This window comes from Scylla paramamosain, chromosome 22 (genome assembly GCF_035594125.1).
Source record: "Scylla paramamosain isolate STU-SP2022 chromosome 22, ASM3559412v1, whole genome shotgun sequence".
Taxonomy (NCBI): Eukaryota; Metazoa; Arthropoda; class Malacostraca; order Decapoda; family Portunidae; genus Scylla; species Scylla paramamosain.
In genome coordinates this window covers 3440001-3467500 of record NC_087172.1, presented here as the reverse complement: position 1 = coordinate 3467500, position 27500 = coordinate 3440001, and the positions used below count along the sequence as shown (strand labels likewise).

Genomic DNA, 27500 nt, shown 5'->3' with positions numbered 1-27500 from the left:
GAGAGAGAGAGAGAGAGAGAGAGAGAGAGAGAGAGAGAGAGAGAGAGAGAGAAATATGAAAAAAGGAACATTAAAAAGGTGAAAGAAAAATGACGAAACGGAGAAATGAGTCGGAAGAAAAGGAGGAGGAAGAGAAGGAGGAGGAAGAGAAGGAGAACTAAAAGCAAAGAGAAGAACCCCTAAAAAAATATATAAATAAAGAATAAATAAATAGAATAAAAACAACAGGAAGACAAATAAGATGAGGAAGAAGAAGAGGAGAAACAAGGAATAAGAATACAGGAAAAGGAAGATGACAAGGAGATACAAGAGACTACGAGTAAGAACGACAAAAAAAAAAATAATAAATAAATAAATAAATAAATAAACAGGAAGAGAAAGAGGATGAGGAAGAAGAGGAGGAGGAGAAACAAAGAAGAGGAGGAGTGGAAAAGGAAGATGACGAGGAGGTGATATAAGGAAGAGGAGGAGTACGTAGGCGGGGCACGATTTTTTTATCTTCTTGTCAAATTGCAAAGCCAGTAAGCATTTAGGAACAAGGTGGCTCCATTACCGGTGGGTGGAGGCTTCCCCGTCATCTCCACCCTCCCCTCCACCTGCCCTGCACTCTCCCCTGCCCCCCTCCCTCCCCCTCGCCGCCTCCCACCACGGCAGGGACAAATTGATGCCGATAAGAAGGTGTCCTAATGGTTCCCTTATCTCCCCGCGGTCTTCAGCCTTCCTCCTCCTCCTCCTCCTCCTCCTCCTCCTTCTCCTGCTCCATCTCTATCTCCTCCTCCTCCTCCTCCTCTTCTTCGCAGATGCTACTTCATTTCTCTTTTACGTTTACAATATTTTTTTATTCTTTTCTTTTTTTTTTGTCTTCAGTGTTCTTTCTCTTCCTTTTCCTTCCTGAGAGACGTGTTTTTTTTTATTTTCTCTCTCTTGTACTCTTTCAATGATATTTTTTTCTGTTAATTCTCCCTTTGTTCCTCGGTTTTCTTTTTTTTTTCTTCGTCTTCCTCCTCCTCATCCTCCTTTTCGGCTCAGCATTGTTTATACGAGACTTATCGTAACTACTAAATATAAAAAAAATTCTGCCATCACAATCCTCATAATTCTTCTGTAAGCAAATTCTTTTGGAGATTAAAGCTCTCGTATGAAGAGGAAAGGTACGTGGCTTTATCAGCATGAGGGAAGAATCAAGAGGCAGATGATTTGAGTAAAGAACGAATTTGATTACGAAATTGATAGCAGAGATGACATTAACACAGTTTTTTTTTCCAAAATTCTAATCATTTTAGAATGAGAAAGACCGAAATCCGTACACATCCTTATACTTTAATGATTACAAAATAAACACGGAAGAAATTAATACGCGTCTAAAAATTCTGATTAAAAAAAAAACACGAGGAATTCAATCAGTATATATTTCACAAAACTAACTAAATGCAAAACAGAAAGAAATGGAACGAGTACAGATTTAAGTTAAGTGTCAATAACTCTTCCTATTCTTATGTTATTATGAAAGGCAAAGGTATGAACACAGGTAAGGTGGAGAGAGGCGTCACGGCAGGGGGAGGGTGAGAGGCAGGGGTGAGAGGTAGGGGTGAGAGGTGGCAGGGATGGGAGAGTGTGGGTGTGAGGGAAGAGGAGGTGAGGGGTTGGCAGTGTTAGGTGAGAGAGAGAGAGAGAGAGAGAGAGAGAGAGAGAGAGAGAGAGAGAGAGAGAGAGAGAGAGAGAGAGAGAGAGAGAGAGAGAGAGAGAGAGAGAGAGAGAGAGAGAGAGAGAGAGAGAGAGAGAGAGAGAGAGAGAGAGAGAGAGAGAGAGAGAGAGAGAGAGAGGACAGTCTTACCATATCAGTTCCTTTCTGGATACACTTATCTAATGGACTCCTCTCTCTCTCTCTCTCTCTCTCTCTCTCTCTCTCTCTCTCTCTCTCTCTCTCTCTCTCTCTCTCTCTCTTAAGGACCCATGGAGATAATCTTATATTCTTAAATTAATTGCTATTTGGCGGTTGTTGTTGTTGTTGTTGTTGTTGTTGTTGTTGTTGTTGTTGTTGTTGTTGTTGTTGTTGTTGTTGTCTTTGTTGTTGTTGTTGTTGTTGTTGTTGTCTTTGTTGTTGTTGTCTTTGTTGTTGTTGTTGTTGTTGTTGTTGGTGGTGGTGGTGGTGGTGGTGGTGGTGGTGGTGGTGGTGGTTGCATAAAATCTTACTGAATTATTTTTTAAGTAGTAGTAGTAGTAGTAGTAGTAGTAGTAGCAATGATGGTGGTGAGACAGTTATAATTATAATGAAGAAGAAAAAAGAAGAAGAAAAAGAAAAGAAAAAGAAGAAGGAGAAGAAGAATCAGAATTATAACACCACCAACACCACTCGAAGAAGAAAAAAAAAAAGAAAATGAAAAAGAAAAAGAAAAGAAGAAAAAAGAAAAGAAGAATGAGAATTATAACACCACCACCACCACCAACAACAACAACAACAACAACAACAACAGCACAATTACAAGCCCACCTCCACCCTCCCCTCCCCAATCCTCCCTCAACACCCCTTTCCCCACCCTCCTCCTTCCCACCCCCGCGTATCAGGTGAGCTGCGCATAACACTCACCTCCACAAACGAGTGCAGCCGATTTTACGACTCGTTGGTGCTCGTCTGTTTTACGATCCCGCGACCCCGCCAGGCCCTTCGGCGGGGAACACGAGCCGCGCACAGACGCCAGCACAACAAACAGGAAGGCAATCACGACCCGCCAAAAGGTCATACACACACACACACACACACACACACACACACACACACACACACACACACACACACACACACACACACACACACACACACACACACAGGGGGAGAAAAAGAGAAAGCAGCTTCGTGTCCTTGAGGGAAATGTAAAGTCAATATTCCGTATGACGTTAAATATACTGAAGAGAATAATTATTGCGGGTGTTTTCTTTTTTTTTGGGGGGTGAGGGAACGGATCTAGTTTCGGGTTCTTTTTTTTTATTGGAATGAAGCTCTTTTGATTTATTTGGTTGTTTATTTATCTATTTATTATCTTACTTATTTTTTTTTGTGTGTGTGATATTCTCTCCCTTATTAATATAGTTTTCTTTTCTTTTTTCCTTCACTTCTTTTTTTTTTGATGGGGTGAATTTATTTTTTCTGTGTGAAATTTAACGTAATTACTATACAATGTTCGTTTTTTTTCTTTGTATTTTGCGATTTCTTTTTTTTTTTGAGTCGTAGGTTTTTTTTTTTTTTTTTACCAGAGTGAGAGATTAATATTTGCACTTGATTACTTTGCTACCTCAATGCCCCTTTCAAAACTCCTTACCTCCACTTTGTCTCCAGTTCTTAGCAATGATTTCTTAATGCAACACGAATGTAACGCTTTTTTCATTATTATTCTACGTAAAAAAATTCTCGCCTCCTTTTCTAATAAAAATCCTTCATGTTTATTAAGTGCCGATGTACTACAACCACATACACATTCCTTGCATTTTTTCTTTCTTCTATAACTTTATTCACATTTCCACGTGTTAATATCTCCGACCGTTTCTTGACTCAAATACACCACACTTTCCAGTTCTTTGCGTCACTCTTGCCCAATCTTGGCTTCACTTGTCTCTCACGAACCATTTAACACTTTTCCACATCTTCATTTCATCTCTGTTCGTGCTCTTCATGTTCCTTTATTCCTCACTCTGTCTTGCTACACTCGCATATTTTGCAATTTTTCCTCTTCTTTCTTCCCGCATATGAAAAACCTTTATATTTTTCTTACACTATAACTTTATTCAAAATCTCTGTATTCCTTTACTCTTTAGTCTTTCTTGCTGTGCCACATTACCCCCACGTTACAGTCTCCCCTGCACTTTATTCTACGTTCTCTGCCTGGTATCAGATTCTACATTACAACTTGTATGCACTCCTATCTTCTATATATTCTTCGTACTCATCCATCTTCAACTCTTTCCTTTTTATTTAATTTTTTTTCTCTCTTGTTATCCAAAGTTAATGCACTGTTCCTTTTGCTTCCTCACTATATTCATTCCCAAACATTATAGGGACATATCTGTTCGAAAATAAATATAGTGAGGGAATAAAAAGAACAATGCATTAATTCTGGACGATAAGAGAAAAGAAAAGGGAAAGAGAAAGAAGAAAACAGAAGACCCAGACAGTGAGAAGGGACACGTCGTGGAGTGCAGATTTAAAGGCAACACCCCAGACCATCAACTCAACTCATCTCTCTAGCTGTACAACATTATCCCAACACTTTACAATCTTTCCTCCTTCTTGTCCTCCACCTTTCCGTCCTCTTACCCTACTTTGAGTTCCTACAAGATTACCTTCCCTTCTTCCCCTTACTCTATTTCGAGTTTCTACATGGCCACCTTTCCGTCTCCTTACACTACTTTGAATTCCTACAAGACTACCCTCCCTTCTTCCCCTTACTCTACTTCAAGTCCTCCTTACTCTTCTTTGAGTTCCTGAAAGACCACCTTCCCTTCTCCATGCTCTACTTCGAGTCTCTACGTGACCCCCTTTCCTTCTTGAGGCAGCGAGGCACGAAGATAACGTGGCATGAAGCACCAGTTGACCCTGACATTGGGAGCGATTCTGTGGCTCACACGCGAGGTAATAAATCTAAAAGTCACGACCTCGAGGCCTCCATTTGAACCTCCACACACGGCTTCCTGTCTGACCTCCCGCTGGGGCTGAATAGAGGAGGAGGAGGGGGAGGAGGGGATGTTGAATTTCCTTTTATTCTACGCGTGGTTAACCTGGTAATGAGAGGCAAATTACACACACATTCTCTCCTCCTCTCTCTCTCTTTCTTTTCCTCTCATCCCCTCCTCTTCTCCCCCTTATCCACTTCCCTGCTCCTCCGCCTTCTCGATCAACCTCACCCGCCTCCTTTCCTCTGCTCATTGTGTTAGTTTTGTAAAAAGTCCCCCCAGAACTAAAGCCTCGTTCGCCTCCTTGTCTTGTGGTCATCTGGGTTTTTCCTCCACTGTCTTGATGCTGAGTCTCCATTACACGCTGGTGGGGGAGACGTTTTTGTCTTTTTCTCTTGTCGCCCTCCTTTCCTTCCTCCCTTTCCTGTCTATCTATCTCTGTCATCTTTCTCTTTTCTTTCGTCTCTATAGTAATAGGAGTTTTTTTTATTGCTTTCGTCTCTCTCTCTCTCTCTCTCTCTCTCTCTCTCTCTCTCTCTCTCTCTCTCTCTCTCTCTCTCTCTCTCTCTCTCTCTCTCTCTCTCTCTCTCTCTCTCTCCTTCAGTTCTTTCCTTCCTTCCATCTTTACGTTCATTCTTTCCGTCTCCTTCCTCTCCTTTTCTTCCTTCGCTCCATCAGTCCAGCTAACCTTCCCTCTTTGCTGTCTCCCTCCTTCCCTCCTTCCCTTCATTATTCGTCTCTCTCTCTCTCTCTCTCTCTCTCTCTCTCTCTCTCTCTCTCTCTCTCTCTCTCTCTCTCTCTCTCTCTCTCTCCATCGCCTCCCTACTTTCTTCTCCTGTTCTTCAATAAAAACTTAATGCGTGACTTAATGACTTTCCTCAGATTTCTTGAGTATGACAATTTTAACACCGATCAATTTTAAGCTTTAATTTACCTGCATCAACTTCGGATTTTGATTGCCTGCTTCAGTCTTCAACTAGATTCCTGTTTTTCTTGCATTTTTTTTTTCACTATTTCAAGGTATTATTATTGTTGTTTAAAGAATATACATTGTCTTTCAGTATTTTCCTTCCTTTTACCGCTACTGCTACGGCTTACCATCATTACTATCGCTATTATTACATTCATCATTACTTCCTCTATTCGTATCAACATCACTATCGTTTCTCACATTATTGCCGTAAATGTGACAGCTGTGGAGAACAGTTGAAGTAGAAAAGGATACAAAAAAAAGTTGAAGAAAAGAAAGACCGGAGGAGGAGGAAGAGGAGGAGGACGCGACGGAGGGACGCAGCATCTTTAGTGACACTGTTTTGCCATTATCTCCACTACCACACGTTCTCCTCCACCCCTCCCCATCTCTCCCCCCTGTCCCTCCTCATTCCATCATTCCCTCCCCTCTCCCCATATCTCCCCATCCTCCATCATCCCCGCCACCTCCTCCCCTCAATCTCACCCTCACCTCACCACCACCTCTTCACTCCCACTTCTCTCTCTCTCTCTCTCTCTCTCTCTCTCTCTCTCTCTCTCTCTCTCTCTCTCTCTCTCTCTCTCTCTCTCAGTAACAATGCGTTATTATTATTATTATTATTATTATTATTATTATTATTATTATTATTATTATTATTATTACTTAAGAGAATACAGAAAAGAAAGCAGTAGCAACAACTACAGTAGCAGCAATATATCAATAGCAATGATATTAATGATAATAATAATAATAACAATAATAATAATAATAACAATAATAATAATAATAATAATAATAATAATAATAATAATAATAATAATAATAATTCCAATAAAGATGATATTGATAACAAAGAGTTATTTTTCGATATGTACATCTCTTTCCATGATAGTGCACACACACACACACACACACACACACACACACACACACACACACACTCACCTAAATGACTATTCACCACCGCAGGTTTTAATTTTCATCCACAAAAGTCAACGTTGAAGGCGAACCTTGCACGTTCACGTAATATGAATATTCCTCTGATTCCTTCGGCATCACATCTTGAAAAAAATAGATAAATAAATAAATAAACGCATGCTCTCTCCTACACACAAACAAAGAAACAACAAACAATGCATTACGAAAGAATCCAAAAAAAAATAAGTAAATAAAAATAAATAAAATAAATGCAAAAAAAAAAACAAGGTACGAGGAACAACAAAAGAACAACCCATCAAAAAAAAAAAAAAAAAAACGAAAAGTTCAATCCAAGCATAGGAAAAACGAAAAATTGCACGAAATAATCCACACACACCGAAACACACAAACCAAAGGCAAGGAAAGCGACACAAAGCACAACACACGAAACACAACACACGGGGCAAGGCGACGCAACAACGCATCCTTAAAATACATATTCATGAGGTGTTGTTGTTGTTTACTTACTGACGAGGAGGGTCACGTCATTGTGCTGTCGCGGCGGCGTGTGGCGGGAGGCGTGCGGGGCTGAGAGGCGGCACCTGACGTGTACCTGTGTCCCTATGTCCCTCTGTCCGTCCCCGCGCCAGCCAGCCTCCCGCGTCCCTGAGGAGAGAGAATAGAGGCGCTGTAGCTGATAGGGCGGCAGATAGTGGGCGAGGTGGTGGTGGTGGTGGTGGTGGTGGTGGTGGTAAAAGAGCGTAGTTGTAGCTTGGGGGGATAGGAAAGAAACAATTATGGTAGTTGTAAGTGTAGTTGTAATGAGAGCATGGTGGTGTGGTTGTTGTTGTTGTTAGTAGTAGTAGTAGTAGTAGTAGTAGTAGTAGTAGTAACTCTCTCTCTCTCTCTCTCTCTCTCTCTCTCTCTCTCTCTCTCTCTCTCTCTCTCTCTCTCTCTCTCTCTCTCTCTCTCTCTCTCTCTCTCTCTCTCTCTCTCTCTGTGTGTGTGTGTGTGTGTGTGTGTGTGTGTGTGTTCCTTTCAAAGACCGGCTCTCGTCCCAACATTTGCCACACATTTCGTAACCCACTTTTATGTATCAAGCAACATTCACACGTGTCCCTTGATCGCCCTTGCACCTTCAGCACGCTCAGAGCACCCCAAACACCTTTTTAACACCATGTAACACTCTCATAGAAAAAAAACTTAATACCCTTTTTATAGCATTCAACACCACCTTAGTCAATCCCTGAGTACACACACCGTCACCAGCACATGCACGTAACACGCTATCACGCCACAGAACAGACACGTGGCAGTAATTTCTGGTTATTACCACTAGAATATCATTATGAATTACTCGCAGAGGGTCTCACTAGTAATGGCGTAGGCTGGCGCTGTGAACCTACCTCTGACCCAGCTGTGATCATAAGAACATAAGAACATAAGAAATAAGGGAAGCTGCAAGAAGCGACCAGGCTTACACGTGGCAGTCCCTGTATGAAACACTCCTACCTATTTCCATCTGTTATCCCCATCCATAAACTTGTCTAATCTTCTCTTAAAGCTCTCTAGTGTCCTAGCACTAACAACATGATTACTGAGTCCGTTCCACTCATCTACCACTCTATTTGAGAACCAATTTTTTCCTATCTCCTTCCTAAACCTAAATTTTTCAAGCTTGAACCCGTTATTTCTTGTTCTACCCTGGTTGCTGATCCTAAGAATTTTGCTTACATCTCCCTTGTTATAACCCTTATACCACTTAAAGACTTCTATCAGGTCCCCTCTTAACCTACGTCTCTCTAGAGAATGTAAATTTAACAACTTCAACCTCGCAATCACCAGTCCCTTAAGCCGCACAAGTGAACATCACCCTCCTTGAGTTCCAGAATCTAATTTAATCCGTCACCCAGAGTTCCAGGATCCAGCGTCACCCGTCACCCAGAGTTAAAAAATCCAGCATCACTTCTATAAATGTCCTCCCTTTAATTTCACCCAAAATATTCAGGAATCCTCTCTTTTCTTTTATTAAGATACATAATGGCGATAAGTGAACCTGGGCACTAGACTAGAACGCTCAAGTGGCCCCATTAAAAGTGCAGGTGTCTCTTGGGGCTGACGGGGAGCCAGGTGAGTGAAGGGAACAGGTGTCACGGGGGGTGGGGAGGATCTGGGCGGCAGACAGGTGGCTGAAGGGCAGGTGTGATTTGTAATTAGCGGAGCAAGAAAATATAATGAGGAAAGAGCCAAATGATGATGAATGAGGAAGCAAGGAAGAAAAACAATATTCAGATTTTCTCTTTTCTAATGTTATTTTAATTTATTTCTTCCTTTCCTCCTTCCGTAGCTTCTCATTTCTTCATTCGTTCCTGCTTCCTCACTTACAGCATCTCTTCCTCTTCCCTCACGTTCCTCTTCCCTCTTCATTCCTTTCCGTACACTCTTTCTCTCTTCTTTATTCCTTCATTTTCTTATCACAAGTGCATTACTTCTCTCTACCTCACTTTCTCTTTCCTTCTCCTTACCCCTCACTTTTCCTTTCTTTCCCTCTCCCTTCTTATTTCTCCCTGTTTCTTTTCCCTTACTTCATATTGTTTCTATCACATCCTGTTTCTCTGTTCCTACGCTTCTTGGACACACACACACAAACCTAAGGAAAGCTAAAAGTCAGCAGACCTACACAAGGCAATCCATGTATAAAGTCAACATATACCTGACCTATTACTTGACTTAATATTCTTTTACAACTGTCTTCTAATTGCACTAACACTGAATGCCACTCATGCACCCCCTCTATTTGACAACTAATTTCTCCCTATCTGCTTTGTACATTCACCAAGTCGAACCTGAACCTGTTACTTCTTGTCCTATCCTAATTACTGACCCTAAGAATCTCCTCTACATCATCCTTTGTTATAACCCGTACGGTGTGTGAGTTTTCTTATCAGATCCCCTCTTCCTTCACCTCTCCTTCCCTCACACCTACCACTCGTCCCTCACTGCTTCCTGTCTCTTCCTACACCTTCGTCTCTCCTTCCTTCACACCGACCGGTTTCGTTACTCTCGCTCTTGGCCTGGTGCGATCTGACCCACTTCACAGTAACAGGTGGAAAGTAAAACACTATGAAACAGTATCGCAAACCATGACGAAGGATTCAAAGCTCAACATTCACACCGATAGAAGCAAGCAACACTCGCAGCGTTACATCATACAACTGAGAAACTCGCAATGCTTCACAAATCAAATCAAATTACCTTTCTTCCTTCACTGCTCCCTATCTACCTATCCCTCTGTCCTTCCCACTCTCCGTAACACTGCGCTAATCCTCCCAGCCATTTAGTATTGTGAGTCAGGCAGTGGTGTGTTCAGTGCCGTGCCGATCCCAATTAACACACGTGCATTCACTCCCCGCCTCCTCCCGCCAAGTGACCGGCAGACCGACTGTGGTGAGGAATGGGACCCAGACATGCATCTCCTGAAGGGGTGAAGGAGGAAAGGGGGAAAGGGGGGAAAGGTAGAAAGGGATAGAGAGAAGGGGAGGGATGAGGAGAATAAATGGCTTTGTTAATTAGTTTTGTAGTTGAGCAGGTGAACTATTTAATTTGAAAGTGCTTTAGTTAAGGGAGGAAGAGATGTGTGTGTGTGAATGTAGTAGTAGTAGTAGTAGTAGTAATAGTAGTAGTAGTAGTGGTTGTGGTTGTGATGGTGGTGGTGGTGGTGGTGGTGGTGGTGAGAATATCTGTAGTAGTGGAGTACAATAACAATGGCAGTAGATGATGATAATGATGGTAACAAAAATGACAACAATAATAATTCAAATATTGATGAAAACCCGTTACGACTGACAAAGATACAGTAAATCAATAACTTCATGAAAAAAAAAGTAAGCAGCTGTCATTAACTTACAGCCAAACGTATGAAAATGAATTAATAACTTCCTGGAATAACAGATCAACAAAACTAACTGCCTGACAACCAACACACACACACACACACACACACACACACACACACACACACACACACCACCACTTCCTTATAACCTTAACAAATCGCTTTATTTTAACAAGTAAGTGTGTGGCAGTCCATTTCACAGCCTCTGCGGAGCTTGGGGCGCTAAGAAAGTCCTTATCCGCGGCCCACTCAGCCTTATCAACGCCTCTGTCAGCCCGCAAAGCCCACGGGAGGCTCAGCAGGGCCGCGGGGAGCCTCTGGTCTTCGCTTCCTTCAGCCTTGAGGGTCAACAGTGATCAAGAAAGAGATGCAAATCTGAGAACTCCAATTACAATGGTTCTTAATTACCTGAGAGAGAGAGAGAGAGAGAGAGAGAGAGAGAGAGAGAGAGAGAGAGAGAGAGAGAGAGAGAGAGAGAGAGAGAGAGAGAGAGAGAGAGAGAGAGAGAGAGATTTTTGTGATGGGAAGAAGGGAGTAAGGAAAGGAAAGGAAAGGAAAGGAAGGATGCAATGTGGATGAATGGTAGGAGGAAAAGACGTTGAGTTAATCTAGTAAATTGAGTAAAAAAAAAAAAAAGAAAACGATGCAGAAAACAAGTGAGAAGAAAATGTGAGTATAAAACGTAAGAAAAACATAATTAAGGTGAATAAGAAGAGTATGAGTAAAAAGAAATATGGGAAAAGTGAATGCATGAATGAAAAATGTCAGGAAAGAATGTAAGATCACGATGGTGAGGAGTACGAAAAAAAAAAAAGGAAAAGAGGATGAAAAAAACAATGCAGTTATGAGGAAAAGAAAGAAAGAAAAAGAGAGGGAAGGCAAGACGAAAAGAAAAGAAAAAAAAAAAGACGGGGAATAAAGAAGCAAGGCAAGAAGACACGCACATACAAGAAAAAAACACCCCACAACATATCAACATTTTCAATTTAGTCTAAGCTCAATATATCTTCGGGGTAGCTTGGGAAGGGAGAAAGAGAGAGAAAGAGAGAGGGAGAGAGAGAGGGAGAGGTAGAAGCGAGGCGAGGCGAGCGTGCTGCCATAACAAAGGAATATCTGTTAATTACAACCTGACATAATAGGTACCATTACGTTATCTCGACTGCCATAAAAACTCGTTCCTAAAGAGTCAAGATAAATTTGCCCTGTAATTAGCCATTTGTACAATTCAAGAGACATGTACTTTATATGGGGATGGGGAGGGGGGGGCTTCTCTCTCCCCTCCCCTCCTCTTCCTCCTTCCTCCTCCCCACACTTCACATCACCCCTGCTCCCTTCACGCCACAACCACCCCTGCGCGCCCCGCCATAAGGCCGCTGCGCCCCTGGGAGCAGCGAGTAATGGTGGACACGGCAGGTTAGGAGCCGCAGTCGCCATAATGACGCTAATAAAATGATACAATGGGGAATTAAAATAATAAAAGTAGGTAGGCTGTTCATCACTGGGTAAAGAGGTGGCTACAGTGAGTCAATGCCTGGGGGAGGACGAGGAGGTGAAGGAGGTGGAGGTGACTGGAGAGAGGGGATTATAGTGGAGATGTACAAAGGAGAATAAAGGAAAGAGAAAACGTACGCAAGTTTATTGGGAACAAAAGATAAGAGAAATAGTTACAGAAAGGCGAGGGGATGAAGGAGGTGGTAGAGGAAGGCGTGTGGTGATTGTGAAGGGCTGAAGGTACCGGAGGAAGGCGAGGCAGGGGATAAGATTCGGAAGTTATGAAGGGCGAAGAGAAAAGCAATAGGAAAGGTGTATGATAAGACTGAGAAGTTATGTGGTCATGGGATGTAAGAAAGAGAGAAAATGGAGATTAAATGCAAAGAGTTATGAAGGAGAGAAGCGGAGAACACTGGAAGACTAAAGAGGAGAAAGGAGATGAGACAGGGAAAGACAGTAAAAGAGAGAGAGAGATTAGTTACAGAGGAAGAATAAAACAGACGAAAAGAAAAATACAGATGATAGGAGGAAAAAAGAAGGGAAGGTGGAAGATACTCGTAAGTAGAAACGAGAAGGGAGCCATTGAGAGAGAGATGAGGTTACACAAGCAGGGAATGGGAGGCGGAGGGGAGGTGGAAGGTGGAAAGACAGAGAAGGGGAAGCAATAAGGGGAGGAGATGGGAGGAGATGAGAGTTATTAAGTGTTGCAGGAGGGATGGGCGCCGCCTCTCGTACTGTACCCTGGCCGTCACCTGCATCTCTCCCCGGGGCGGCTCGCAGGCCTGTGTTCCTCCCTGCCACGTTACGCCACCATCACGCCTCGCCATTGATCACAACCAGATCCAGCCGTGTGTCCCTCAAGCGCCTTACTCTTTTGGTCAGTGTGATTATGTTGTGGGTCCTCCCTGCTTCTCCTCCTCAGGCACTCTCCTCCTTTTTATCCTCTTCCTCTTCTTCGTTATTCGTCTAGACTTCGTTCTTGGTGTCTTCTTTTTTTGTTGTTGTTTTTGTTCTGTCTTTTATTTTTCTGTTTTTCTCTTCCTCCGGCTTCGAATTCCCTTTCACCTCTAATAGTGTAGGTTATCACAAACTCGCTCTGTAAAAATTAAACAAAACTTTTGCTGTTTGTTCTTATCTAGTGTTATTCATTTTCCTCCTCCCCCCATCCTCCTCCTCCTCTTCCTCTTCCTCCTTCTTCTCCTCTTCCTCTCCCTCCACCTCCTCTTCGTCCTTAGTCTTCACAACCTCATGGTGTTGTTGTTGTTGTTTTTATTGTTTTATTTATTATTTATTGTTTTATTGTTTTTTTATTGTTTTTATTGTTTTTATTTATCGGTGTTGCTACTGCTGTTCCTTCTCTTCTTCCAAGTCCTTCGTCCTCCTCCTCCTCCTCCTCCTCCTCCTCCTCCTCCTCCTCGTCCTCCTCCTCCTCCAGTGGAAGAAACTCAGTGTGTACTAACGGAGGGAGAGAGAGAGAGAGAGAGAGAGAGAGAGAGAGAGAGAGAGAGAGAGAGAGAGAGAGAGAGAGAGAGAGAGAGAGAGAGAGAGAGAGAGAGAGAGAGAGAGAGAGAGAGAGAGAGAGAGAGAGAGAGAGAGAGAGAGAGAATATTAGGACTCGATCTCTAACACGTATCGGGACCTTACGATAAACGGGAGAGAGAGAGAGAGAGAGAGAGAGAGAGAGAGAGAGAGAGAGAGAGAGAGAGAGAGAGAGAGAGAGAGAGAGAGAGAGAGAGAGAGAGGTTTCATAATTATTATTGCATGATCCCATTACCAACATCTGCAAATAATGGCTTAATGGCTTCAATTTTCTTCATTCCTTCCTTCCTTCCTTCTTAACTTGGTCCTGCACAATTCTCTCTCTCTCTCTCTCTCTCTCTCTCTCTCTCTCTCTCTCTCTCTCTCTCTCTCTCTCTCTCTCTCTCTCTCTCCGATTTCATACCTTCCTCATCGTCTTTGTCTGCACATTTACTCCTCCCAATGATCCCTCTCACTCCCTTTCTCCCTCTAATTTCCTCCTCCTCCTCCTCTTCCTCCTCCAGTAACCCCTCCCCTCTCCCTCCCTCCTCACAGTAATGGCCGCCTTATACGGTCGGAGTTAATTTGTACAGTCCAATAAAGCAATAAAATTAATGTGGGTGTCACGACCCGTACTTCCACACCGCTGGCAGCTGCGTCTCTCTCTCTCTCTCTCTCTCTCTCTCTCTCTCTCTCTCTCTCTCCTCTCTCTCTCTCTCTCTCTCTCTCTCTCTCTCTCTGATCGCATTTTTTTCTTTGCTCAATGGTTGCTTTGTTTTTACTTCCTAATATATATTTTTTCTGTAATATTTATGGTCTCAGTACCAAGTGGCGACTTTCCTTTCATATATTTTTCTTTTTCCCAGCCTCACGTCGCCGCCACACGCTCTGCCCTTCTAATGGCTGGCGGCGCGGCTGACGTGTTCCTGGGCCACACTTACACGCCCCTCGGGAACCAATGCGATGTGGGAACACTTAATGGTCCGATGTTTTTTGTATCATACCTTGGTTTAGTTGGTATGACTGCCTTTCTGTTCCTTTGATATAGTCCTTCTCTAGGTTTTCGTGTGTTTGGTACTTTATAATGAAGAATTGAGTGTTCCCAGACGCGAAAACAAAGGAAAAATAGGTAAAAAGAATAAAATAGCAGTTTTATCTACCAAGCCAAGGTTTGCTATGTTTAATATGTATCTAATATATATTTCAGTTTGATTAATACTAGAATGTCTTTCAATTCCCTGTACACAAGCTTTTTTTCATATATTTGCTGTTTAACGTGTTCTTCTTAGCTTTAATCATCTATCCCTTATTCATTATTATACAAACTGGTTTCAAAACATTGCTGCTGTTCTTTGTGCCAATAGAGCATTTCCCGGATTGACTCAATTCTTTACTTTATCTCCACTTCCTTTGTCAGTTCAGGGGAAAGAGAAGCATCTGTCTTCTTCATGAGTGAAACACCTCATATTCTGTTTAATAAGTGACAAAATTGTCTCTGACACAACAAATTGCACAGCACTAAGCCACAGGTAAGCCTGACGGGTTCTTGCGGCTTCCCTTATTTTCCTATATATCTCTTATCTTCTATTTGCAAAGCGTTTATCAATTCCAGCAACATTTAGAACGCAGTTATAAGGTTCTGAGCGGCAAGTGTGAGTGTAATGACGGCTGTGCGGGGCAATTACTCATCAGATTTGATATGCTATCGATATTAAGTAAATCTCGAGTGTTGCCTCAATATTCACTCACTAGCCTTCGTTAAGCATGTGGCGCAGGTGTGTGTGTGTGTGTGTGTGTGTGTGTGTGTGTGTGTGTGTGTGTGTGTGTGTGTGTGTGTGTGTGTGTGTGTGTGTGTGTGTGTGTGTGTGTGTGTGTGTGTGTGTGTGTGTGTGTGTGTGTGTGTGTGTGTGTGTGTGTGTGTGTGTGTGTGTGTGTGTGTGTGTGTGTGTGTGTGTGTGTGTGTGTGTGTGTGTGTGTGTGTGTGTGTGTGTGTGTGTGTGTGTGTGTGTGTGTGTGTGTGTGTGTGTGTGTGTGTGTGTGTGTGTGTGTGTGTGTGTGTGTGTGTGTGTGTGTGTGTGTGTGTGTGTGTGTGTGTGTGTGTGTGTGTGTGTGTGTGTGTGTGTGTGTGTGTGTGTGTGTGTGTGTGTGTGTGTGTGTGTGTGTGTGTGTGTGTGTGTGTGTGTGTGTGTGTGTGTGTGTGTGTGTGTGTGTGTGTGTGTGTGTGTGTGTGTGTGTGTGTGTGTGTGTGTGTGTGTGTGTGTGTGTGTGTGTGTGTGTGTGTGTGTGTGTGTGTGTGTGTGTGTGTGTGTGTGTGTGTGTGTGTGTGTGTGTGTGTGTGTGTGTGTGTGTGTGTGTGTGTGTGTGTGTGTGTGTGTGTGTGTGTGTGTGTGTGTGTGTGTGTGTGTGTGTGTGTGTGTGTGTGTGTGTGTGTGTGTGTGTGTGTGTGTGTGTGTGTGTGTGTGTGTGTGTGTGTGTGTGTGTGTGTGTGTGTGTGTGTGTGTGTGTGTGTGTGTGTGTGTGTGTGTGTGTGTGTGTGTGTGTGTGTGTGTGTGTGTGTGTGTGTGTGTGTGTGTGTGTGTGTGTGTGTGTGTGTGTGTGTGTGTGTGTGTGTGTGTGTGTGTGTGTGTGTGTGTGTGTGTGTGTGTGTGTGTGTGTGTGTGTGTGTGTGTGTGTGTGTGTGTGTGTGTGTGTGTGTGTGTGTGTGTGTGTGTGTGTGTGTGTGTGTGTGTGTGTGTGTGTGTGTGTGTGTGTGTGTGTGTGTGTGTGTGTGTGTGTGTGTGTGTGTGTGTGTGTGTGTGTGTGTGTGTGTGTGTGTGTGTGTGTGTGTGTGTGTGTGTGTGTGTGTGTGTGTGTGTGTGTGTGTGTGTGTGTGTGTGTGTGTGTGTGTGTGTGTGTGTGTGTGTGTGTGTGTGTGTGTGTGTGTGTGTGTGTGTGTGTGTGTGTGTGTGTGTGTGTGTGTGTGTGTGTGTGTGTGTGTGTGTGTGTGTGTGTGTGTGTGTGTGTGTGTGTGTGTGTGTGTGTGTGTGTGTGTGTGTGTGTGTGTGTGTGTGTGTGTGTGTGTGTGTGTGTGTGTGTGTGTGTGTGTGTGTGTGTGTGTGTGTGTGTGTGTGTGTGTGTGTGTGTGTGTGTGTGTGTGTGTGTGTGTGTGTGTGTGTGTGTGTGTGTGTGTGCATCGTGACTAAAGGAAATAAAATTAATACTTTCACGGTTAACATTAACGTAGCTACACAAAACGAACATTATTACGAATATTTTTACACGAAAATATATGCAAACTGACTACACCATCTGGAACAACGACCACCACACACACACATGCACACACACACACACACGTACAGTACGAGACTAGCGAGATCACCGCGACAAAATGAAGGGGAGTGGAGAGCTCTTCCTGCGGTCAAGTGTACTTCCAGGTATGATTAAGAGGAGGAGGAGGAGGAGGAGGAGGAGGAGGAGGAGAACGACGAGGACTACAAAGGAAAACAAACAGCAACAGATCTTTTGCTCCCTGCTAGGACGTTTCATAATGAGAAAAACAGAATCCTGAAGAAGCATAAGAAGAGCACGAGGAGGATCAGGAGGTGGAAGAAGACGAAGAGGAGGAGGAGGAGGAGGAGGAGGAAGATGAAGAAGAAAAGCTGTAATAGAAAGAAAAATTGAACCAGGGAGAAAAACAAAGATCACTAAAAGGCAAAATTGAGTAAAAGAGAATTTAAGTTCCGACACGAACAGTACAGAATCAAGTAGGAGGAGGAGGAAGGGGAGCAAGAAAAATAAAAAGAAGATGAAGAGGAGAAGGAGGAGGAGGAGGCCCAGTCAGTAGTACAACAAAAAAGGACTAAGTATCATCATCATCAGTCAGGAACAGTCGCGGTTAGTCAGTCACATGAATCAATCAACAACACCTCTATGGCCGCTAATCCGTCAGCCCGTCAAGCCAGCCAGTCGACAAATCAATAAAAGATGCCCTCCTCTCCCCTCCCCCCTCCTCTCCCCCTCCTCACCTCAGCCTCCCTCTCCTCTCCCCTGCATGAGAATAAAATAAAATGGTAACTGTCAGAAGCCGAAGAGCGGGAGGACTGCCAATCAGGGCCGCCCGTGTGTTTGGCATGCACGCCCTCAGGACCACCCACCCAGAGCCCTTTCCTCACTCTCCCTCACTCTCTCACAACCTGCCTTCTGCCTCCTTATCCCCCTCAGCACTCTCTCTCTCTCTCTCTCTCTCTCTCTCTCTCTCTCTCTCTCTCTCATCTCTCTCTCTCTCTCTCTCTCTCGTCCTCTTGCACCCATCGTTCCTTCTGTCTGTTTGTTTGTATCTCTCTCTCTCTCTCTCTCTCTCTCTCTCTCTCTCTCTCTCTCTCTCTCTCTCTCTCTCTCTCTCTCTCTCTCTCGTCCTCTTGCACCCATCGTTCCCTCTGTCTGTTTATCTGTCTGTTTTCTCTCTCTCTCTCTCTCTCTCTCTCTCTCTCTCTCTCTCTCTCTCTCTCTCTCTCTCTCTCTCTCTCTCTCTCTCTCTCTCTCTCTCTCTCTCTCCATTCCTTTCTCATTTAATTTTCTTTGTGCACTACTTCTCATCATCTTCCTCTCCTCCTCCTCCTCCTCCTCCTCCTCCTCCTCCTCCTCTTCTTCTTCTTCAAATGCAGTAACAGGTCTTCTGCGATTTGATCTTTCTTTACGTTCCTTTGTTCTCCCCTTGCTCTTCCTCCTCCAGGGACGCGGAACACCACAGCCGCTGCATTACACAATATATTCGGCGCTAACGAGGACGTGTGGCCTAATGAGGAGCCGCTCGTCCCCGGATTAGCGCCAGGTGGTTAGTTACATGCCGCCCAATTAGGTCGTTAAAGGAACCATCACCTGCTGCTGGCGAGGGAGGGGGGAAGACCCGCCAGCACCACCACCCCACTGCCTGATGGTGGTGACTGGTGACGTGGGATAGTGCAATGAGGTAACGGTGTGCATGGTAGAGTGGTGAGGGTGGTGAGGGTGGTGATAGTAGTGGTGGTGGTGTTAGTAGGGGTAGGAGTAGTAGTAGGAGTAGTAGTAGTAGTAGTAGTAGTAGTAGTAGTAGTAGTAGTAGTAGTAGTAGTAGTAGTAGTAGTAGTAATGATGATAATGATAACAACAACAGCAATAATAATAATAATAATAATAATAATAATAATAATAATAATAATAATAATAATAATAATGTATGTGTAAAAGAAACCATTAAAGCCGACAACTTTTATAGAATCGGTAGTGATGGTGGTAGTAGTAGTAGTAGTAGTAGTAGTAGTAGTAGTAGTAGTAGTAGTAGTAGTAGTAGTAGTAGTAGTAGTAGTAGTAGTAGTAGTAGTAGTAGTAGTAGTAGTTATAGTAGTAGTAGTAAGAATGATGTGTGTGGTGGTGGTGGTGGTGGTGGTGGTGGTGGCGGCAGCAGAACCAATGATAATGTCTGCAGTAAAATAAGCAGAAGCAGAAGCAAAAGTATCAGCTGTAGCAATTTTACAGCATAACCGTAGAAGTAAAACAAATGCAGACATAAATTAACCACAACAAATTCTGGTTTAATATTCTTTACCTGTCTCTTCGTTTTTCTCCTCATCATAGTCTTACAGTGCAGATTTTTCAACCACCACCACCACTATCACTACCACCACCACCACCGTCCTCTCAGATTCAGCTAATATAATAAACACGTGTAGTTTTCGCCAATTAGAAAGATTTGTTGGTTCGTTTGGGATTCACGTAGTCTTGGTCTTGAGTGATGAGGTGCTTCGAGACGAGACGGGTTCGAAACAGCAAGAATGTGTCATCAGCTGCTTCACTGAGACGCATGGGAGGAGACTCGTGATGAGGACTCGGGCAGCCTGTCACTGCTCGGGGAGGGGAGGAGGAAAGGGAGAGGAGGGAGGGAAGGGAGGCACCGGCTAACAGTCTTACCTCCCTCAATTTACACGCTTGTTTTCAGTCTGGAAGAGAAGGAGAAGGAAGAGGAGGAGGAGAAGGAGAGGTAAGGAAGAGAGAGAGGGATGGAAAAGAGGAGGAGGGGAAAAGGAGGAAGGACAGAAAAGAGAAAAGAGAAAACCATAAAAGAGGAAGGTATAGAGAAGGGAAAGAAAATGAAGGAAGGAAACATATAATTATAAGAGGAAAAAAGAAAAGAAAAGGAAGAAAAGAGAGACGAAGAAGGGAGAATTGGCCAGAGACTTGGAGGAAGGAAAATAGAAGGGAAGGATGTGGAGGAATAAAAGGATAGGGAAAGAGGAAGAGGGAGAGTGGAGGAATGAAGGAGGGAGAGAGGGAGGGTGGTTGCACACTGGCCGGGACTGCACCTTGATTACAACGTTTTGTTTATTTAGTACAGCATTCATCAAGACAGGTGACAGCGGGGCACCGGGACGCGCTACACCCACCACGACTATTAACACACACACACACACACACACACACACACACACACACACACCTGGTATGCTGATACATCTTACCTCCGATCCTTTCACAACGATTTTACTTTTATTATTAACTTCTAACTTTTTTACTGACTTCTTAATATTTTACTAACTTCTAACTTATTTGTTAATTTCTTATTTTCTACTAATTTCTAACTTTTTACTAACTTCTTATTTATTTTACTCACTTCTAACTTCTTTTCCCTAACTTGTAACTTCTTACTGATTTCTACTTTCTTTTAGTAACTTTTTACAAACTTCTTTATTTTTTTCACAAACTTCTAACTTCTTTCACTAACTTCCTACTTCTTTTACTAACTTCCATTAACACACACACACACACACACACACACACACACACACACACACACACACAGACACACACACACACACACCTTACTTCTACTAACGTTATATTACCTTTGTTCACCCTCAACTTCAGTGCATGTGACTCCAGTACTGACTGTGAAAGACTGGAAGCCAAACACTGCTATGCTGGCTTGGAGCGTCTTTGTGGGAGTTTAGTATCAGAGAAAAGTTCAAAATTGTCTCAGGCCGGTGCGGGATTTGAACTTGTGTCCTCTAACTGTAAGAAAAGAAGTAGAATGATGATGCAGGTGTTGAGGAGGGCAAGGAGGGCAAGTGATAAATAGGAATCCTTCACCTCATAAACATCAGGCATTTACATGTAATCGCAAGGAGGTGTTTGGGTGAGCGAGGTGGTGGTGATGGTTGCGGCAGTGGTGTAGTGTAGTGTTGGGGAAAATTACATAATGCGAGGTACGGCCACGTGATCCCCTATAGACAAGCGTGGCAATCTTCATATTTCTGTCAGGCGAGGGACGGTAAGCAGCCTGTAATGGAAGCCTGCACTCATTCTGTCAATAATGAGAGACGAAAAGACGGGACGGGCCTCTCTTCCCTTCCCTACTCTACCCTACCCTTACCTCACCTCTTCTTTCCTTCCTCCCATACTCACCCTTATACTTCTCTCCCATCTCGTCCTCTCTGTAATTCTCTGCTCTTCTCTCCTAGCGGCTCCACTCTCCTTATTATTTTTTTCTTTGGTCGATAACAAGAGAGAATATAGGAGAGTGAGGAAGCTTAGGAAAAAAAATGGTAAAGGCAGTGTAAAGAAAAAGATGAAATGAGAATACTAAGAAAATCTGATAAGGATAAATAAAAAGGGAAAAAAAAATAAAAGGTAAAAGAGAGGAAGTAGGAGAGATGAGACAATTAGAAGAAAAAAAAGTAGACGTAAGAGAGAAAAATTACGAAAGAATATTAAGAAAACAAAAAAAAAACATTCAAAACAAACCAACAGAAATAAAGAAGAAAAATAAGCAAACACAAAGTAAACTAAATACACGAATATAGCCACGCAAAAAAAAAAAAAAAAAAAAAAAATTCACAAACCATATTTCCCCCTTGAACACACACACACACACACACACACACACACACACACACACACACACACACACACACACACACACACACACACACACACACACCAATAAACAAGAAAACAAGACTAAACACCCTTTCCAACAACACTCCTAAGCATCACACCATCTCCCTCTTCCCTCTGATCACCCCGAACACAGCCATTACAAGCGGGCCCTTTCAATGCAAATCTGCCTGTATGGTAGAGGGAGGCACCTGTCTGGATGGTTAGTACTCCTGACGTGGCGGGGCGGCATGGTGCGGGAATGGGCTACGCAGAGGGTGGGGAAGGGACAGCCTGCATCCCTGAGTCGCCCCACCACACTCTCACGGCCCCATACCCTCCACCCACCCTGCGCATCCACCCCACCCACCGCCCTTCCGCCGCGAGAGGGTACGGATGGTAGATGGTGTGGGGTAGGTGAAGAATTGAAGTGGATGACTGAGGTGGAGGAGGAGAAGGAAAGAAAGGGAAAGGGATGGAAGTGTGTGGAGGTTAGCAGATGAATGGAGGAGGAGAAAAGACGTATACGAGGGAAAGGAAATGGAGATCAGTGGAGGATAGTGGAAGAAGAGAAGAGAAGAGATGATGGGTAATCTGTGAAAGGGAAGATAGAGTGAAAAAAAAGTGAAAGAAAAGGAATGGGGATGAACAATGATAATGGAAGCGAAGATAACGACAGGTGAACCGTGAAAGAGAGTGAAAGAAATTAAAAGAAATGAGAACAGAGGAAAAGGAAAATAAATGACAGAGTAAGAGAAGATAATTAATGGTAAGGATAAGATAAATAAAAAAAAAGAGAAAGAAGGAGAATAATGTTAAAAGATGACTGCAGAAAAATAGTGAATAAAAAATAAATAAATAAGAATAAAACGAAACTAATAAGAGACAGAGAAGAACAAGAAGAAAAAAAAAAAGGAGAAACGAAAGAAGAGGCGTATTTAAAAAGAAAAATAAAGAACACAAAAAAAGTAGGATGAAAAGAAACGACAAAATAAACATTAGATAAAGAAAAAAAAGAATAAATGGAAAGAACAAGAGAGAAAATATGGGATAAAGAAGATAGAGCCAAATATCTCGAAGGGACAGGATAAAGAAAGAGAACAGAGGCGGAAGGACGTTAGTGAAGGGACAGGAGGCAAGTGGATGGGCGTGGATGGGCGGGGAATGGGCGGTGGGGAAGCAGGCGGGGAGAGGGGGCGGGAAAATGGGCGGAAAGGGTTGGCATGTTGAAGCGAGAGGAGTGAGTGGGTGGTCGGGAGGAAGCGAGGAGAGTTGGGAGTGTTGCAACAGAGAGAGAGAGAGAGAGAGAGAGAGAGAGAGAGAGAGAGAGAGAGAGAGAGAGAGAGGAGAGAGAGAGAGAGAGAGAGAGAGAGAGAGAGAGAGAGGGAGAGAGAAACCATATTCTGAAACACTTCTGCGCCGCACCTCCACTACTTTCAAAAGGCTCTAGATGGAGGCACACGGACTTTTAAGGGTATTTTTATGCTTCTAGTGACAAATCAACAAGATTTCTCTGTGGCCCTTGCTAATAACCCTTACGAGAGAACAAAGCGTTTCAAAATATGAGCCAGAGAAAGACGACGACGAGGGGAGGAAGAGGCAAAGAGAGGCGGTAAGAAGAGGAAAGGGTGGACTGAAAGTTATGCGGAGTCCAATGGGTGGGCGGGTGGGTGGGGTGGGCGGGTGTGTGACAGCTACAGACAGACAACACGAGGATGGATTACTTAACCAGCTGGGAAGCGATGTGGGAGGTGAAGGGGCGAGAGAGACGACAAAACTGTCAGGAGGAGGAGGAGGAGGAGGAATACAAAGGAACACAAAGGTAGTCCAAACAACAACAGACTAAGTTTCTTACTAGGCTGTTTAGATAACTAGTCTAAAGAGGAGGAAGAGGAAGAGGAGGAGGTGAAGAGGATGGAAAAGGAGAGAAAAGGAGAATAAAATGAAGAAGGAACAGGAAAGAAACAACAGCGAAGGAGAAAAAAATAGGAAAAGGGAAGCATCTAAAAAAGAATGCCAAGGCGAAAGGAAAGGCAAGAAAGAAGGAATAAGGAAGGACGAAGATGAAATAGAGGAATGACACTGAAACAAGCAGAAAAGAGACAGCAGCGGACGGAGGCAAAAGTGGATGAGGGGAGAGAAGAAGGAAAAATGAGAAGGATGGCTGGATAAAAATAAAGAAGAAAGAAAGCATGTAGAGGAGGAGGTGGAGGTAAAGACAAAGAAGAAAAAAACGAGAAAAGAAATGAGAAGATAGATAAAGAGAGACAAACACGAAGAAGAAGAAGAAAAAAAAAACGAGAGAAAAGGAATGAGGAGATAGAGGAGAGGCGAAGGCGAAGAAGAAGAATAAAAAAAAGAGAAAATGAATGAGAAGACAGATAGGGCCAAAGACAAAGACGAAAAAGGAGAAAAATTAAAACGAGACAAAATGAATGACGAGATAAGACAGAGGCAAAGGCGATGAAGAAGAGGGAGAAGAAGGAGAAAAGAAGAAAGAAGGAGAAGGAGGAGGAGAAGGAGGCGGGAAGATGGCGGCAGAGGGGCAGGTTGGCGCTCTGATAAGCAGGCAAGCTGGGCAAGACTGATGCCTTGGACGTATTTATGAAGGAGTCGTGGGGCAGATGATATCCCGGCTGGTCGTTCATCAGGGGCGATCATCGTCATCAACATAATGTGATGAATTAGCGAGGAATCCCGCCGTCCTGGAGGTAGCGCGGGGGTCACGCATCTCTGACTTATGACGTGGGCCCGGCCTTACTCAGACACTCAGACACTCGGCCCAGACTCTCGCTGCTCAGACTCCCTCAGCACACCTCGCCAAGACGCCGCGGACCGACACAACTGGAGACGCCTGGACAAGATGGACTATAAACTCTTTATTCTTATATATTTTTGATACACCGCGCTTCTTAATATGAAGCCTTATTTATATATATTTTTTTTCTTGATAGTTTGCTTTCATTTATGCTTTTTCTCTGTTTTCTGAGAGAGAGAGAGAGAGAGAGAGAGAGAGAGAGAGAGAGAGAGAGAGAGAGAGAGAGAGAGAGAGAGAGAGAGAGAGAGAGACCGAGGCAAAGACAGAAGCAGACAGACAGAGACAAAACAGAGACACAGGAAGCCTAAAGACCAAACACAGAGCAACCCAAGACAGCTACGAGCATCACCCATTCCAGGCACCGCGGGACTCATTGGCGAATCGTCCCGGCCTAAATGAAAGATCGCGGGGCATCGGAGTCGCACATTAGCACGTCCAGGTCAGGCGCGGCGGTTAGGGGCGCGGTAGCCGGCAATAATGGCCAATATATAACGGGCGAGTCTCCGAGCGGCGTAGAGCAGGGGCAGGTAGCCGACCCACACGTATAATCTGCTCACCAGAAGCTTGTGTAATAACCAAGATTATCCCCCGTTCGTCAGGGCGAGTAATGGCTGGCTGGCTGGCTGGCTCCCTCCCTCCCACCCTGGTCTCTCTCGCTAGCTAGCTAGCTCTCTCTCTCTCTCTCTCTCTCTCTCTCTCTCTCTCTCTCTCTCTCTCTCTCTCTCTCTCTCTGAACATACTCCTTTCAAGCCTCCTTCACTCTCCCCTCTCTCTCTCTCTCTCTCTCTCTCTCTCTCTCTCTCTCTCTCTCTCTCTCTCTCTCTCTCTCTCGCGTCCTCCTCTCCTGCTCTCTTTCGCCTCCTCTTTCTTTCTCTCTTATCTTCCACATATAAGCATCTACTACATCTCTAGTCCATTCTCTCTCTCTCTCTCTCTCTCTCTCTCTCTCTCTCTCTCTCTCTCTCTCTCTCTCTCTCTCTCTCTCTCTCTCTCTCTCTGGTACTAATCCCCCAAATTTATGACTTATTGAAGTGAATTACTCGTCTAATCCATCCACTACCTCTCCACCAAACGCGGCTTCCACTGCCTCATCCACTCGACCCCTTTACCAGTTTCTTACACATTATTTATGGGCCTGAGCCACCTCCTCTTCCCCCTCCTCCTCCTCCTCTTCCTCCTCCTCCTACAAGAGCACTTAAACTTCTATTCTTGTGTCTCGTTCGTTTTCTTAATTTATCAAATACTTCGGCTTTCCTTTCTAATTTTTCAACTCTAGTGCACTTTTCTGTTCTCCTCCTCCTCCTCCTCCTCCTCCTCCTCCTCCTCCTCCTCCTCCTCCTCTGCATGTCACTGTATGTTATAATCAGCCATCACCACAGTAAGGCCAATAAATCTACTGCTATTTGTTTTTCCTTTATTTCCGCTTTGTGTTCCTCCCCCTTCCTCCTCCTCCTCCTCCTCCTCCTCTTCTGTATCACTTCCTGCCAATAAAAAGGGATGGTTGGGCGCCTTTCTTCCGCCAGATGCGACACTGTGACTTAATTTCAGGTCATTTGGTGTCGCGATTGGCTGCCACCCCGCCTCCCCGCCACCACTGGCCACCCCCACCAGACCCACGCGCCCCAGTACCTTCCCTCCTGAAGGCGCCGAGGGGACCAATGGGTTTCCTCCAGCAGTGTCAGCTCATTTAATTGTTTGTATTATTGTTGTTGTTATTGTTGTTGTTATTGTTGTCGTAATGGTGTTTTGTGTTATTATTGCTACTATTGTTTTGAATGGCACTGTTGTGTATCGTTATTTAGTTATCGTTATTTATTATTAGTGGTGGTGGAAGTAGTAGTAGTAGTAGTAGTAGTAGTAGTAATAGTAGTAGTAGTAGTAGTAGTAGTAGTAGTAGTAGTAGTAGTAGTAGTAGTAGTAGTAGAGTAGTAGTAGTAGTAGTAGAGTAGTAGTAGTAGTAGTAGTAGTAGTAGTAGTAGTAGTAGTAGTAGTAGTAGTAGTAGTAGTAGTAGTAGTAGTATCACTATCACCAGTAATATATTGGACGTGCAACGTTTCCATAACTGGAGAGAGAGAGAGAGAGAGAGAGAGAGAGAGAGAGAGAGAGAGAGAGAGAGAGAGAGAGAGAGAGAGAGAGAGAGAGAGAGAGAGAGAGAGAGAGAGAGAGAGAGAGAGAGAGAGAGAGAGAGAGAGAGAGAGAGAGAGAGAGAGAGAAACTATAACTCAGGACAAGGACCAGATCAACAAATTGCACTAAGAAACTTTTATCCTTTAACTTGCACGATATATTAATGCTGAGGAGGCCTTTAAGGGGTCGAGGGGGAGGGGGCTGGGGGGGCTGTGAGGGAGGCCTGAGGAGTCCAGAAGCGAGGAGGAGGAGGTGGAGGGACAGGCAGTAAAGCATCTACACAAACTTGTCACCAGCCCAGCCACTCCCACACACCATGGCACTTGTAAAGGAAGAGTAAACAGGTAAAGATGAAAGATAAAGGAGAAAAACCTATAAAAGATAAAGCAAATTGGTGTGTTTCTTTTTCTTTCTTTTTTTTTTTTTTGCTATTAGTGTTTTTTTATTTATTTTTTTCTCGACTTTTAGGAACAACAACTAGAGTGGGCTTTATTTTCCTCTCTCTCTCTCTCTCTCTCTCTCTCTCTCTCTCTCTCTCTCTCTCTCTCTCTCTCTCTCTCTCTCTTCCTTGACTAATAAAAAAGAAATAGATGGTGAAAGTCATCAAACTATCTATGTAGTGGAGATCATCTAAATACAAAAAAAAAGTACGTAGATTAGAATTAAAAGAAAAACGGAAAAAAAACTTTGAATAAAGGAAAGAATTAAACCACTCACACTAATAAAAAAAATTACATCAAGACAATAAAAGTAAATTAATGTAACGAGATGGAAGGAAAAGAAAGTGATATGAATGAAAGAATAAAGCAATAAAAAAAATAGAATAATTGATGAAGAGATAAATGAGTGAATGCAATAGAACGAAATAACTAAACGAATAAATGAATGGAATGAATGAATGAATGAATGAATGGATGAATGAAGAAAAAAGGGAAGAAAGAAATAAGGAAAAAAAGAATTACTGAAACTATAAGAAAGAGAATAAATACTTGAACGGAATGAAAGAATGAATGGATGAATGAAAAAAAGAAGAGGAAAAAGAAATAAGTAAAATAAGATAATGAAATTGAAATGCGGAAACTGAAAAAGAGAGAGAGAGAAAAAATAAATAAATAAATAAGGTAAAAGTACAAGATCAACGAAAGGTAACGACTTCGAGAGCAGCTGACGCCCCCAACACGAAACACGCACGGCAGGGAGTGAACGC

General features: G+C 43.5%; 1 protein-coding gene and 1 long non-coding RNA gene across 3 annotated transcripts in view; one reads left to right on the top strand and one right to left on the bottom strand.

Annotated features, from left to right (window-relative positions):
• Window positions 1-4665, top strand: part of LOC135111884 (cilia- and flagella-associated protein 251-like) — a gene marked incomplete at its 5' end in the record, with an annotated part of 6333 nt that extends 1668 nt beyond the window's left edge. The window contains one exon of the mRNA XM_064025583.1: window positions 4549-4665. Coding sequence (XP_063881653.1) covers window positions 4549-4665 — 117 coding nt within the window. The remainder of the gene's footprint in view (window positions 1-4548) is intronic.
• The window catches only part of LOC135111438 (uncharacterized), a 154960-nt gene that overhangs the window by 91593 nt on the left and 35867 nt on the right, over window positions 1-27500 (bottom strand). For both annotated transcript variants that reach the window (XR_010273737.1, XR_010273738.1), the window contains exons 2-3: window positions 7082-7219; window positions 6581-6696 (exon numbers count right to left, since the gene is read on the bottom strand). This is a non-coding gene — a long non-coding RNA (uncharacterized LOC135111438). The remainder of the gene's footprint in view (window positions 1-6580; window positions 6697-7081; window positions 7220-27500) is intronic.